At 35.1% G+C, this 15,513-nt stretch overlaps 1 protein-coding gene across 1 annotated transcript in view; it reads left to right on the forward strand.

The window, feature by feature from the left end:
* LOC111146798 (chromosome unknown C8orf88 homolog) overlaps positions 1-15,042 on the forward strand; it is a 35,705-nt gene extending 20,663 nt beyond the window's left edge. The window contains exons 4-5 of the mRNA XM_022502482.1: positions 13,218-13,324; positions 15,019-15,042. Of these exons, the coding sequence (XP_022358190.1) occupies positions 13,218-13,324; positions 15,019-15,042 (131 nt within the window). The remainder of the gene's footprint in view (positions 1-13,217; positions 13,325-15,018) is intronic.
* Positions 15,043-15,513: the final 471 nt, after the last annotated feature.

Here is a 15,513-nt window from a genome sequence, read left to right on the forward strand (position 1 = left end):
ATTAGGTCCCTAGCCTTTGGTACTGCCTCTTGTTCTTTTTTTTGTGGTTAATTTTTCCGCCTTGTCATTTTGTCCAGATAAGAGTAGATGAAGGAGCAAGTGAAATACTGAAAGGGTGGCAACAACCCCAGGAAAATATGCTTTAGCCAAATCAGAAGAGATCCCAAATCGTGAGGGGTGAGAAAGGGGATAAAAAGAGGTTCAGAAAGAAGAAAAAGAAAAAAAAGAAAAAAAAAGAAAAGAAAGAAACAATTAAAAAAAGAAAACCAATAAAGAAAAAATATTAAAAGGAAAAAAAGAATATATATATTAGATAAACTAGTTAAAAAACGTTAAAAAAGGAAAGGGTAAAAGTTAAAAAAAAATTAGCAGAAGAAGAGAGAAAAAAAATTGAAAAAGAAAAAAAAATAAATTAACTGCAAGGCTAAAGAATCATGGGGAGAAAGCCATGAGTTCCGTGCTTTGCTTTCTCCTCCTCTGGAATTCCGCTGCTCTCCTTGGTATTGAAACTGCACTCCTTGGTAGGTGAACTTGGTCCTGGCTGGATTTCTTGTTGATCTTCTGGGGGAGGGGCCTGTTTTAGTGATTCTCAAGTGTCTTTGTCCCAGGCGGAATTGCATCACCCTTACCAGGGGCCAGGCTGAGTAATCCGCTCAGGTTTGCTTTCGGGAGCTTTTGTTCCCTGAGCGCTTTCCGTAGAGTTCCAGAGGACGGGAATGAAGATGGTGGCCTCCCAGTCTCGGGCCCGGAGGAGCTGAGAGCTCGGGGCCCCACTCCTCAGTGCACCCTAAGAGAACAGCGCCCATTTACTTCCGTCTCCCTGGCCTCCGGCCGCGCTCCTAGCTCACCGAGCCTGCGACCGGTTCAAGGTAACCCCGAGCTGTGAGCTCTCTCCTTGGCTCTGTCTCTGTAGCCAGCTTCCCCGTTCTAATACCTGCAAGCTCTGGGACACTCAGTCACCCCCGATCCTTCTGTGACCCTGCGGGACCTGAGGCCATGCTGACCCCGCGTGGGCTTCACCCCAGTTTAGCCTCTGGAGCGATGTCCCTCAGCGGAACAGACTTTTAAAAGTCCTGATTTTGTGCTCCGTTGCTCCCCCGCTTGCTGGGAGCCGGCCCCTCCCTCCGAGGTCTATCTTCCCGTCGCTTTGGATTCACTTCTCCGCCGGTCCTACCTTTCAGAAAGTGGTTGATTTTCTGTTTCTAGAATTGCTGTTCTTCTTCTCTTCGATCTCCCATTGGATTTGTAGGTGTTTGCAATCTTTAGATAAGCTATCTAGCTGATCTCCTGCTACTTGAAGTAGTCTCAGCCTGCTACTTCTCCGCCATCTTGACTCCTCCAATCCCTGACTTTTAATTGGAGTGTTTATGACTGACATTTAGTTGTAATTAATAATAAAGGAGTAACTCCACCCATTTTGCTATTTGTCTTCTATAAGTCTTGTATCTTTTTTTTCATTTCCTCCATTAATACCTTCTTTTGTGTTTAATAAATTCTCATATCATTTTTATTTCCTTTTCATATCCCTTATTATATATTTTGAAGTTATTTTCCTAGTAGTTGCACTGGGGAATTATTTAATTTATAACAATCTAGTGTGAATTATATCAATTTAGTTTCAATATTATACAAAAATTTCCCCACGTAGTGTCATCTCATCTTATAATGCCATTGTCACAAATTCCATCTTCAAATGTTGTGTAATCTATTAATCTAGATTTATAATTCTGCAATTTTATGTATTTGTCTTTCAAGTCATATAGAAATAAATAGGAGTTACATCCAAAAAATTCATTGATACTACTTTTTAACTTGCCATTGTAGTTAGGTTTACTGGTGTTTACTTCTCAATGTGGATTCTAGTTACTTTGTACTTTCTTATTTTAGCTTAAAGGATTCCCTTTAGCACTTTTTCTAAGGCAAGGATTGTCTTATAACAGTTTGCTTATAATGCTTATCAGTGTGAACCTCTTTGAGTGTATTCAATTTGTAGTTCATTGAGCTTCTTGGTTGTGTCAGTGTATGCATTTCACCAAATTTAGGGAGTTTTCTGACATTATTTCTTTTATTTATTTATTTTTTAAGATTTTATTTATTTATTTGACAGACAGAGATCACAAGTAGGCAGAGAGGCAGGCAGAGAGAGAGGGGGAAGCAGGCTCCCCGCCGAGCAGAGAGCCCCATGCGGGGCTGGATCCCATGACCGGGGGATCATGACCTGAGCTGAAGGCAGAGGCTTTAACCCACTGAGCCACCCAGGCGCCCCTCTGACATTATTTCTTAAAATATTTTTTGTCCTTTCTCTCTCAACCTCTCCTCCTATGACTCCCATTATGCATTTGTTGGTATTTTCGCTGTGCTCCCACAAATATCTTAAGGTCCACTTCTTCTTCTTTTTTTTTTCTCTTTCTACTTCTCAGACTGGGTAATGTCAGTTGACTTTATATTTGCTCACTCTTTCTTCTGCCTGCTCATATCTGCTATTGAACCATTCTAGTGATTTTCACTTTGGTTATTGTACTTTTTTCCCCAGAATTTGTTTTGGTTTCTTTTTATAATTTTTGTTTCTTTACTGATATTTTCTATTTGGCAAGACACTTTCTTATCAGGTTTCCTTTGGTTTTTTGAGCATACTTAAAATAGTTTAAAGTCTTTCTCTAGTAAATCCAATATCTCTGTATACTCAGAGAAAGTTTCTATTAATTTCTTTTCTTCCTTTGTATGGACTATACATTCTTCATTCACTGCATGCATTGTGTTTTGTTGTTTTTGGAAACTGAGTATTTTGAGTATAATGTATTAACTCTGGAATGAAATTTTCTCCCTTTTTAAGGGTCTGTTGTTGTTCCTTGTTGTAATTTTTGTTGGTTATCTAGTGACTTTTGTGAACTAATGTAAAGTCTATGTTTGTTATATGTGTCCACTCAAATCTCCATTGTGATATCAGCACGGTCACCTGGTGATTTGGCAGAGAATTCCTTCAATATCTAGAACCAAAAAACATACAAGGAAAAAGAACCCCCTCATCTTTGCATATGGCTTTCATATGTGTGTTGGGCTGTGCCTTTAGTAAATACTTGATCAGGCAATTTACAGCTATTTTTTGACTTCTTGCTCCTGAGAAACTGGAAGGTCAGCTAGAGGTGACTGCTTAGGACCTTCTCAAGTCTCTCTATGAGCATGAGCCTAGCCTTTACATTGCATGTAGCCTTCTAGATTTCTAGGAACATCTGAGTCTTTCTGTGCCCCAAAGCGTGTTTTACCCTAATCTTTATTCCTAAACTTTTTGGGTTTTCCTATTGTTTGCTTTGTTATCCCTTCTCTCAGATGGAATTGGCTAATACATTTCCCTATATGTGTTTCGACAAATGGATTCAGATAGCAGCCTTAGGCCCTGGAGAGTTCTTAGGTGAGTTAAAAGCAAATCCTTTGAGATGGTTCTTTAGGGAGCCACCAGATAGGTCAAAATGAACAACTGCAGTTCTCTCAGAATATGATTTGCAGTTCTCTCAGAATATGATTTGCACTACTTACTGTTCTCTCCAGTACTGGGAACCTGTACCAGGAATGAGAGCAGCTGTTTTCAAAGCCATTGCCAAGCTGGATTGTGGAGATGTTTTCAGGCAAGTTAAAATGCCACAGAATTCTGTAGCAAATTTAGCTGTTCTTTTCTTTACTAAGGCATTCCTCTGGTTTTGTAAGCTTTTGATTCCAGAATTCAGAAGTTGGTTCTAGAGGTTTTTGACAGTTTGTTGCTCTGGTGGAGAGATAAACTTTCAGGGTTTCTTTCTTGGGTACTTTTGCTAACTTACTCTGGTGGAGAGAAACTTTCAGGGTTTCTTTCTTGGGTACTTTTGCTAACTTACTCTCTTGTTTCAATCTTGACTCCTGTTTTCTTCTTTTTTGATTTACCTCCTCATTTTGCTCAGTGCATTTTCCAGGAGCATCAAAAAAAGAGTATTGGTTTGTGAATTCTTTGAAGTTGTGTATTTGAAAATGTAATTACATACTTGATTGATATTTTGGTTAGATAGAAAATTCTAGGTAGGATATTTTGGTTAGATAGAAAATTCTAGGTAGAATATTTTGGTTAGATAGAAAATTCTAGGTAGAATGAACTTCTAAAGCCAGACACAAAAGGTTGGATATTGTATGATTCCATTTATATAAAATATCTAGAAAAGGCAAATCCATAGAAAGTAAGTAATGATTGCTTAGATGGGATTAGGAGTGAAGAGTGATTGCAAACGGGAATGAGGTATCAGATGGTAGTTGATATAAATACTCTAAAAATAGACTGTGGCAGCAGTGATTTCCCAGCTCTGTAAATATACTAAAAATCATTTAGTTGCACACTCCAAAGGAATGAATTTTACAGTATGTGAATTATACTTCAGTAAAGCTATGGAGGAGGAGGAAGAGGAGAATTGCAGAATTCTGCTTGGTAGTATTATCAAAACTTGCTGAGTGAAACCTTCCTAAGGCAGGGAGTGAGTCTTCAACCTCAGGAGACTTTACTTTGGGACCTCACATTCATACAGAACTCGCTGAGTTTTCATTTTATGGATTAAATATAAATATAAATATAAATATAAATATTTGATTAACAAAATTCCAGGTTGAAATTATTTTCATTCTAAAATTTTAAGGCATTTTGCTTCATTTTCCAGCAGGCTATATTAATTGGTTTTTAATTCTAATTCTAATTCTAATTTTAATTTTAAAATCTAATTTTAAATCTAAATCTAATTCTAATTTTAGTTCAGTGCCATTCAGGTTTCTAGTACTTATAAATGGCCTTGTTTTGGTTTGCTTTTTGTTTTTGCTGTTACTGGCTTTGGATTTATTTTGATTGTGTGTTTATCTTTGCTTTTTAAAATTTCCTAATGTATCTTTGTGTAGGTTTTTTTCAACTTCATTTTTCACCCCCTGGGCAGTTGGTGCACTTTGGTTTTTCTGATGAGGAATTTTGTGGATATTTCTTTGATAATTTTCTCATCTCTCTCTTCTCTATTTTCTTCCTGAAATGCCTGTTATAGTCAGATACTAGTGATATTAGTCTACTTGATTCTGTAATTTTCTTATTTTCCATCTTCTCATTGTTTTGGTTTTGCTTCCTAATAGCTTTCCCCAATTTCTTTATCTGGCAGCACAGTCCAGAGAACAACTTGGAATTGAGTGTTAGCCACTAATTCTTTTAAAAGCTACAAGTAATTTCCATCACTGGAAAATTCTTATTCAGCTTTTATATGTGGCACTACAGCAGCAAGAGCTGCCCAGTCTGTCCCTCTCTTTTTCATTCTCTAAGTTCAGAATCCTTAGCCTGCAGTGCCTATTCCTTTTTAAAAGATCTTTATTGGGGCACCTGGGTGGCACAGTTGATTAAACATCTCACTCTTGATTTCAGCTCAGGTCATGATCTTAGGGTCTTGAGATTGAGCCCTATGTTGGGCTCCCTGCTCAGTGTGGAATCTGCTTAATATTCTCTCCCTTCTCTCTCTGTTCCTCCCGCCGCTAAAATAAATAAATAAATCTGAAACAAAGCAAAAACAAAAATCCAAACAAAAGATCTTTACTGAGGAATAATTTACATACTGTAAAATACACCATTTTAACTATACTATATACTTTATTGTCTTTTTGAGTAAATTTGCAGAGTTGTGTGACCATTTGAACAGTATGGTTTTAGAACATCCTTATCACCACGAAAAGCATCCTGTCTACATTTACAGTCAGCACCCATTCCCAGGCAACTAATATTAATCTTTCTCTATTGATTTGCTTTTCTGGACATTTCATGTAAATATAATCATACAATAAATCTTTTACATAGGGCTTCTTTCACTTAACATAATGTTTTTCAGGCTCATCTATGTTGTAGCACTTATCAGTAGTTCCTTCGTTTTTATTGTTGAGTAAGTTCATTGTATGGATATACCACATTTTGTTGATCTATTTCCTGTTGATGGACATTTTTGTTGTTTTCAGTTTTGGAAAGCATGAATAATGTTCCTATGAACATTCCTTTAAAATTTTTCTGTATGGACATACATTTTCATTCTCTCTGGTAGAAATGGGATTCCTAGGTAACATGGTAAATATATATGCCTAATTTCATGACACATTTTTCCCAGGTGACTAACACCAGAAATATCTGGAAATTCTAGATGCTCTTAGTCCTTGCTAACACTTGGTATTGACAGTTCATATGATTTTTTAGTTATAGCAATTCTAAGAGGTACTGATTTCCAAAGTACTATAAACCCAGAAGTTTCACTACCGGTTTTCTACCAAAGAGAAATGAAAAAAAAAAATGTGTCCACACAAAAACTTAAGAGTATATCCTTTTTATCCAAGGTGTCAAATGTTGGCTTGAATAATATCTCCTATTCTCTATTTAATATCTGTACAATTTGAGGTCAACCCCTTTTTTAAAAAATTACGTATTTTAGAGAGGGAGAAAGGTGGGGGTGGTGCGGAAAGAGGGAGAGAGGGAGAGGGCAGAGAGAATCTTAAGCAGAGCTGGACATGAGGCTTGATCCCATGTCCTTGAGATTGTGACTTGAGCCGAAACCAAGAGAAGGACACTTAACTGTGCCACCAAGGTGCCCCTGGACAACCCATTTTTGATCCTCGGCATTTTTTTTGTGTGTTCTTTTCTGCATCAGTGAATCTAGTCTCAGATTGTCAAATTCATTTCTCTTTTTCAAAGAACCAGCTTTTTTGGCATTTTTATTTTACATGTTTTCTATTTTGGTGGTATCTACTTACAAATTTCTTTCTATACTTATGGTTTTATTCTTCTTTTTCTGGCATTTTAAAATGGATTTTTAGGTCATTTGTTTTAGATATTTTCTTAAGAATTTATACATTTCTATTGGAGCATTGCTTTAGATATAATCCACAAATTTTGATGTTATAGTGTCATTTGCTTTAAAATATTTTTAATTTCATTATTTTACCTTTGACTTGTGAATTATTTTAAAGTATGCTATTTAATTTCTAAGATACTTGAAGTTTTTCTGGATTTATTATAGATTTCATAATTTTGTTATCAGAGAATATAGTTTGTATGATTTCAAGTCTCTTTAGTTTATTCCTTTAGTATTGTTTTATTGAAATACAGTTGACATATACATTATATTAGTTTGAGGTGTACAACATAAAGATCCAAAAATTTGTATATTTTGGGAAATGACCATCTCAATAAGTCTACTTAACATCTGTCACCATACATAGTTCCAGATTTTTTTCTCATGTTGTACTCTCTTGGCAACTTTCATATGTATCGTACAATATTATTAACTATAGTCACCATTGTGCATATTATCCCCATGACTTATTTATTTTATAACCGGAAATTTATACCTTTTGACCTCCATCCCCACTTTGCATATGTTCCACCCCTGACTCTGGCAGACTCCAATCCGTTCAGTGACCTGTAACACTTTTTTTTCATGTAAGTGAGTTTGTGCCGTATTTGTCTTTCTCCATTTGACATATTTGATTCCACTTAATACTAAGTTCATCCATATTGTCACAAATGGCAAGATTTCATTCTTTTTTATGATTGAGTAATAAATATTTTATTGTGTATATATATACACACCACACTTTCTTTACCCATTCCCAAATCAGTAAACAGGTTGCTTCCATATCTTGGCTATTGTAAATAATGCTGCAGTGAACGTGGGGTACATATATATTTTTGAAATACTGTTTTTGTTTTTTTTTGGGTAAACACCCAGAAGTGGAATTGCCTGGATTTTATATTTCTATTTTTAATTTTCTGAAGAATCTTCAATACTGTGTTTCATAGTGGCTGTACCAGTTTACATTCTCACAAATTGCATGAGTTTCCTTTTCTCCATATGCTTGTAAATGTTTGTTATTTTTTGTCTTTTTGATATACCAGCTATTCAGACTGGTGTGAAGTGAAATGATAGCTCATTGTGGTTATGATTTATATTCCTGTGACGCTTAAATGTTGAGCATAATTTCATGTGTCTTTTTGCATCTGTAAGTCTTTGGAAAAATGTCTATTCAGGTTCTCTGCTCATTTTTAATTGGATTTATTTCAGTGTTGAGTTGTAGAGTTCTTTGTATATTTTAGATATTAACCTCATTAGTTGTATCATTTGCAAATATATTCTCCTATTCAATAAGTTGTGTTTTAATTTTGTTGGTTTCTTTTTGCCTTCTAAAAGCTTTTTAATTTGATGTAGTCCCAATTGTTTATTTTTGCTTTTGTTTCCCTTGCTTAATGAGACAGATCTAAAAAAATATTGCTGAGACTGAGGTCCAAGAGATTATTACCTTTTATTTTATTTTAGGAGATTTGTGGTTTTAAGTCTTACTTTTAGCTCTTACATACATTTTGAGTTTATTTTTGTGTATGGTGTAAGAAAGCAGTCATGTTTCATTCTTTTGTATATTGCTGGGCAGTTTTCTCAACACCATATTGAAGGGACCTTTTTTTTTTTTTTTTTAAGATTTTATTTATTTGAGAGAGAATGCACCAGAGCACACATGTGGGGTACGGGGTGCCGCAGAGGGAGAAGGAAGGGGAGGAGGAGACTCCCTACTGATTGGGGAGCCTGCCAGTGCTCAATCTTGAACCAAAGGCAGAGGCTTAACTGACTGAACCACTCAGGCCCCCCTTCAAGATACTGTCTTTTCCCCATTGTGTATTCTTGACTCTTTATCATAAATTAATTGACCATATAAGTGTGGGTTTGTTTCTGAGTTCCCTGTTCTGTTCCATTTGATCTGTAGGTCTTTTTTTTGGAGCAGATACCATAATAGTTTCATAGCTTTGTGTAGTATAGTTTGAAATTGGAGTGTGATACCTTTAGTTTTTGTTCTGTCTCAAGATAGATTTAGCTGCTCATGGTCTTTTTTGGTTCCACACGTTTTAGGATTTTTTGGTTCTAGCTCTGTGAAAAATGCAATTAGTATTTTCGTAGGAATTGCATTAAATCTGTAAATTGCTTTAGGTAATATGAACATTTTAACAATATCAGTTCTTCCAGTCTGTGAGCATGGAATATCTTTCTGTTTATTTGTGTCATCTTCAGTTTCTCTCATCAGTGTGCTATAGTTTTTTTAGAGTATAGGTTTTGTTGTTTTTTAACCTGTGTGGCTACATTTATTCCTATTTTATTTTTCTAATGCAGTTGTAAATGGGCTTGTTTTCCTAATTTCTCTTTGTGATAATTTGTAATTAGTGTATGGAAACATAATAGATTTCTGTATTTTTTTCAAGGTTCTTAAAGATTTTTATGTATTTGACAGATCACAAGTAGGCAGAGAGGCAGGCAGAGAGAGAGAAGAGGAGGAGGCAGGCTCCCTAGATTTCTGTGTTATAATTGTATTCTGCATCTTATTGAATTCACTTTTTCTAATAGGTTTTTTTAGGGAGTCTTTAGGGTTTTCCATATAAAGTATCATGCAGTCTGCAAACAGTGACAGTTTAACATATTTCTTACCAATTTGGATGCCTTGTATTTCTTATCTGATCATTGTGGCTATGACTTCCAGTACAATGCTGGATAAAAGTGAGAAGAGTGGACATCCTTATCTTGTTCCTGATCTTAGAGAAAAAGATTCCAACTTTCACCATTGGGTATGCTTTTTTTTTTTTTTTTTTTTAAAGATTTATTTATTTATTTATTTGACGGGGAGAGAGAGAGAGATCACAAGTAGGCAGAGAGGCAGGCAGAGAGAGAGGGGAAAGCAGGCTCCCGGCTGAGCAGAGAGCCCGATGCGGGGCTCGATCCCAGGATCCTGAGATCATGACCCGAGCTGAAGGCAGTGGCTTAACCCACTGAGCCACCCAGGTGCCCCCACCATTGGGTATGCTTTTAACTGTGGGTTTATCCTCCTTGGGTTTTATTATGTTGAGGGATGTTTTTCTGTATGTTTCCACTATGATCTTTTATATGTATGGTTGAATTTTGTTTGCTGATATTTTGTTGACGATTTTTGCATCCATGTTAATCAAGGCCTGAATTTTTTTGTGGGATCCTTTGAGAAAAGCATGTATCAGGGTAATGCTGGTCTCATGAGTTTAGAAGAGTTTGGAAGAGTTTCAGAAGGATTGGTATTAATTCTTCTTTGAATGTTTGGTAGAATTCATCTGGTCCTGGATTTTTGTTTGTTGGGAGGTTTTTGATTACTGATACAATCTCCTTACTAATAATTTGTTCACATTTTCTCTTCTTTGTGATTCAGTTTTGATAGCTTCTATATTTCTAGGAATTTGTCCATTTCTTACTGGCTGGCAAACTTGTTTGATGGATAATTATTCATAGAGTTCTCTTATGTATGATTTCTTGTATGGTATTATTTGTAATGTCTTCTTGTTTGATTTTGAGTTTTTTTTTTAAGCCCCTTAAATTCATTGAGACTTGTTTTATAGCCCAGCACACGGTTGTCTTGGTGATTGTATCATGTCTACTTGAAAATAATCTGTATTTTGCAGTTGTTGATATAGTTTCTGTAACTGTTAGTTAAATCAAGGTGATTGATATTGTGCAGATCTTAGTATTTTCTGATTTTTTTTGTCTAGTTCTATAAAGCGCTGAGGAGATAATTTTGTATTACTTGACATTTTTGTGGAATTGTCTATTTCTTTTGTCATTTTTCCTTTATGTATTTTGAAACTTTGTCATTTGGCACAGCACATCAATAATTCTCTCTTTAGCTGATATTAAGATAGCTATTCCTGCTTTCTTATTCCTACTTTTTGCATGGTATATATTTTTATATCCATTTACTTTCAACCATGTATGTCTTATAGGCAGCATATAATAGTAAGGTTTTCTTTTTTTAATCCATTGTGTCAGTTTATGGCCTTTAATCACAGTGTTTAACCTAAGAGCAAACCATGTTCCTTAGTTCAAATCCCTGTTTTGGAAATTAAATTTTATTGGAACACAGCCACATGCTTTTCTGTAGCTGCTTTTGCACTATTATACTGAGCAGTTGTGACAGAGACTTTATGTCCCAAAACTCTCAAATATTTACTGTTAGGCCTTTTACAGAAAAAAGTTTGTTGACACCTTGTTTAGACCATTAACATTTAAGGTGATATAGTTGGATTAAGGCCTTTCATTATTTATTTTCTGTTTGTCCTGTTTTTCCCTTTTTTCCTTTTTCTGCTTTCTTTTGGGTATTTTTGAATTTTTTTTTGGTATTTGATTATATCAGATTTTTAGCTATATTTTCTTGTATTTTTAAGTTGTTTGTTTAGGGATTATAATATCTCAGTGTACTTGTTAATATTATACTACTACATGCAGAATGGCGATGGTAAAACCTTGCAACCATGTGTAGGTTTCTTCCCTCCACTCCATTGCCCTGACCTTTTTGCTGTTATTGTATCATATCTCCACTAGACAGTGTCATAAGTTTTGCTTTCAATATCCACACACATAAAATTTAGAGGGGGAAAAAGACCATTATATTTATTTAGCTATTTACCCTTCTTTTATTCTTCATTTCTGAGTATTAAGGTTTCTGTGTAGTATCACTGCCTTTCAACCTGAGAAACTTCCTTTAGCATTTCTTGTAGACTAACTCTAGTAGTTACACATTTTTAGTTTTCTTTCTTTTCTGAAAATGTCTTTTAATCTCACATGTTTCAGTTTCACACAACTACCCTCCACTTCAGATGACAGTTGTAAGTAGTAGGTCCCCAGATTACTCAAAACTTCTAAATTAGAGGTTAAGTCTCCCTTCTTGGATTTGATCATTTGCTAGAACAGCTCACAGAACTTAGGGAAAACACTTAACCAGTTTATTATATAATAAAAGATATGATAAAGGATACAGATGAAGGAAGAGATATGTAGGGGTGAGGTCTAGAAGGGTCCCATGTGCTGGAGCTTCTATCCCTGTGGAATTGGAGTGTGCCACCCTCTGGGTACATGGATGTGTTCCTCAACCCAGACACTCTCCATATCCCATACTTTGGGGATTTTTATGGAGGCATCATCATGTGGCATGATTAATCATTAACTCAGTCTCCAGCCCTTCGCCTTCTAGGAAGAGTTGGAGGTGGGACTGAAAGTCTCAAGCTTCTAATCATGGCTTGATCTTTCTGTTGACCAGCCTCTGTCCAGAAGGCCACCAGAAGTCACCTCATTAGAACGAAGGGCATTTCTTTCACCCAGGAAAATCCAAGGGATTTAAGAGCTATATGTCAGGAAGTAGGGTAAAAAACCAAATACTAGAACAAAAGACTTATGCTCCAAGTATTCTTATCATTTAACAAAATTACAAGGGTTTTAAGAGCTTTGTGTAAGGAACCAGGGATGGAGACCAGTAGATTTTTTTGTTGTTGTTGTTTCACAGTATGGAACTCTAATTCGTCCGTTCTTTTCTATTAGCACTTTAAAGATACTGCTCTGCTGTTTCTGGCTCAGCAAGTGATCTTTTATGGTGATAGTTTCTGATGAGAAATATGCAGATATTTGAAGCATTTTTTTTTTTTAAAGATTTTATTTATTTATTTGACAGAGAGAGATCACAAGTAGACGGAGAGGCAGGCAGAGAGAGAGAGAGAGAGAGGGAAGCAGGCACCCTGCTGAGCAGAGAGCCCGATGCGGGACTCGATCCCAGGACCCTGAGATCATGACCTGAGCCGAAGGCAGCGGCTTAATCCACTGAGCCACCCAGGTGCCCCTGAAGCATTGTTTTTATTCTCCTTTAAAGATAGGGACCCTATCTTGGATCTTTTTCACCATTACCTAGCACATCTCTGATGTGTAGATATACAATAAATTTTTCTTGAATTTATTTTGATTGTATTACATTTTAAGTAAGTTAACATGAAGACTAGACAGGCTTATTGGGGTTCTATTTTGGCAGGATCAGAATTGCCCAACACATATTACTGCCATTAAACTTTTTAAGATCCCTTCACTAGATATGAATAACCAGATGAAAGAAACCATGCATCCATTACTGATTTTCTGAAACGTTTCTCTTTCTCCCATTTTTCCTTAGTTACTTGGCTTCCTTTCCATGTAAAAGGAAAAAAAGGAAGCAGTAGCTACTTGTCAAAATTTTTTGCTTCTCTTCTCTTTTGCATAGAAACTACTCATCATTTTATAAAATAATGGATTATTAAGGGACATTCAGAAAACAGTGAGCCAAAAAGTGTTCTGGGAGAGTTATTTTATAAAATTATATCTGATGTTTAATATCTACAGAGAGAATTAAATACAGCAGAGATTTCCTGTTGAAGCTCTCAAGCGTTTCCATCTGCAGAAAAAAACCAGACTTTCTGCCTGATCATCCCATTGTACTTCAAAAACCAGTAAGTAGTTTCCTAATTTTATATTAATTCTAAAATATTTGTCTTTAGTATTTTCACTGGATTCTTTCCCTAGATTTTTAATTTTATTGTGGAATATAATTCAGAAAAGCCCATAAATCCCAAATGTATAATATAATCCCAGCTTTGTTTTTCTTTTTCAACATTTCCTTAGCAGTTCAGTGTCTTTTCTGGTTCCATACAAATTTTAGGATTGTTCATTCTAGGACTTTGAAAAATGCTGGTAGAATTTTGATCGGGATGGCATTGAAAGTATAGATTGTGCTGGGCAGTATAGACATTTTAACAATGTTTATTCTTCTGATCCATGAGCATGGAATGCTTTTACATCTTTTGGTGTCTTCTTTAATTTCTTTCATGAGTGTTCTGTAGTTCGCTGAATCCAGGTCCTTTACCTCTTGGTTATATTTATTCCAAGGTGTCTTATGGTTCTTGGTGCTATAGTAAATGGAATCGATTCTCTAATTTCCCGTTCTAAATTTTCATTACATGTATAACTAATTACTGTAAGTAATTACCACTCTGCCCAAGAAATAGAATGGAATTATATTTTAAGAAATATTTTTTGCATTGAAAGATAAGGAGCCTAAAAATTCTATTATTTTTAAGTAATCCATCTGCAGTTGATCTTACTTTATGATGTAAAGTAGGGGTCAAGTTTTATTTTTTTCTACATGGATATCCAGTCATCCTAGCAATATTTACTCAAAGAACAGCCCTCTGCTACCCTTGTGGCAATATATGTGTGGTGTGTTTCTAGGCCCTTACTCTTTATCTTTTTATATAGTAAAACAAGTCACCCCACTTATTCTTCAGTGTGTTTTTGCTGTTCTTAGTGTCTTATATTTGTGTCACTGCATCAGATTTCATCAAAATAAATTAAATACACCTATCTTTCAGCACATTGATTGGAAACGACAGGAGTGTTGGTATCAGACTTGAGTTCAAATTGTAGCTTCACCTTGTGCATTAGTACACTGTTCAAACTTAAGTCAGTTAACCTTGAAACCTTAGTTTTGTGATTGCAGATGAGGTTGACTTCAAAGTTTTCACAATCTTTTTTATATGGGTAAAAATATTCTATTGAGATGAACTCAAAATATAAGTATGCTGAGAATGGCTCATATGGGAAATATAACCTCTCCTGTGCTTTCCAACCATTTGGAATACAAAGCCTCTTTTTAAAATTCCAAACTTGTAGAACTATAGTCAGTTCAGTCAAAAATTTAAGTTTTTTTCATAATACCTTGCACACAGGAATATTTTATCATGAGAAATGTTCTTAATGTTCAAATTATCCCACCTGTTCAGAAAAAAAATCGTAGGCATATGTATGAATAAATCTAAACTTGAATGCTATATAAAATATGGTCATTTTTTTCATTTGCACACCTATTTCATCTCTAATATTTTATTTTGTAAATAAAATTTAGACAGACACATTATTTTGAACAAGCCAGGTACCACAAAAACAGAATAGGTTTGGAATACGATCTAATATATTTAAAAATGAATTACATATTTTTTTAAACATAGAACTGTTTTGACAAATTCCAGTTACTTTAATACTTTGTATAGTAACATGCATTTAAGATCTGTAAACACTTAATAGAATCACAGTATTTGGTTTGATAAACTAAGTAGTAAAAACTGTAACTTTTTCTTCTATGTTACAGGAAAACCACCAAAGTTTTAAGTAGCATTTTAAGAACAAATGAATTTGAAGATAAAGAATTATTTGTTTTCTATTTTGGACACCTGCAAATGAAGTGGATCTAGTAACAATAACTGTAATGGACTGTGACAATTCAGTTTATTTTTAATTTTGATGGTTGGGTATTTGGTTTCTCCTAAAATGAGAAATATTTTAAACTATAAAGAATTTTCTAATCAGTTTCAGCTTTGCAGGCAGTTTCCTGCATAAATTGGGAAGTAACACTGGAAAGAAAGAATTTGGTTAGTAGGGAAGGCTGTATTTATAATTTGCATGCTACTTGCAATTTTTTGTTTTTCATCTCTTGTAATAATGGAATGGAAATGTAAGCTGTAAAGATTCTCAAATATAAAGTATTTGCTATGATGTATATATGGTATATAATTTCTTGTTGCTTCTAAAGTTGGCTTTTGTTCTGTTTTCCACTAATTTCATACCAGCACTCTGAAAGGATCTT

This window comes from Enhydra lutris, unplaced genomic scaffold, assembly GCF_002288905.1.
Source record: "Enhydra lutris kenyoni isolate GAN:26980312 unplaced genomic scaffold, ASM228890v2 scaffoldscaffold14, whole genome shotgun sequence".
In the NCBI taxonomy this organism is placed as follows: Eukaryota; Metazoa; Chordata; class Mammalia; order Carnivora; family Mustelidae; genus Enhydra; species Enhydra lutris.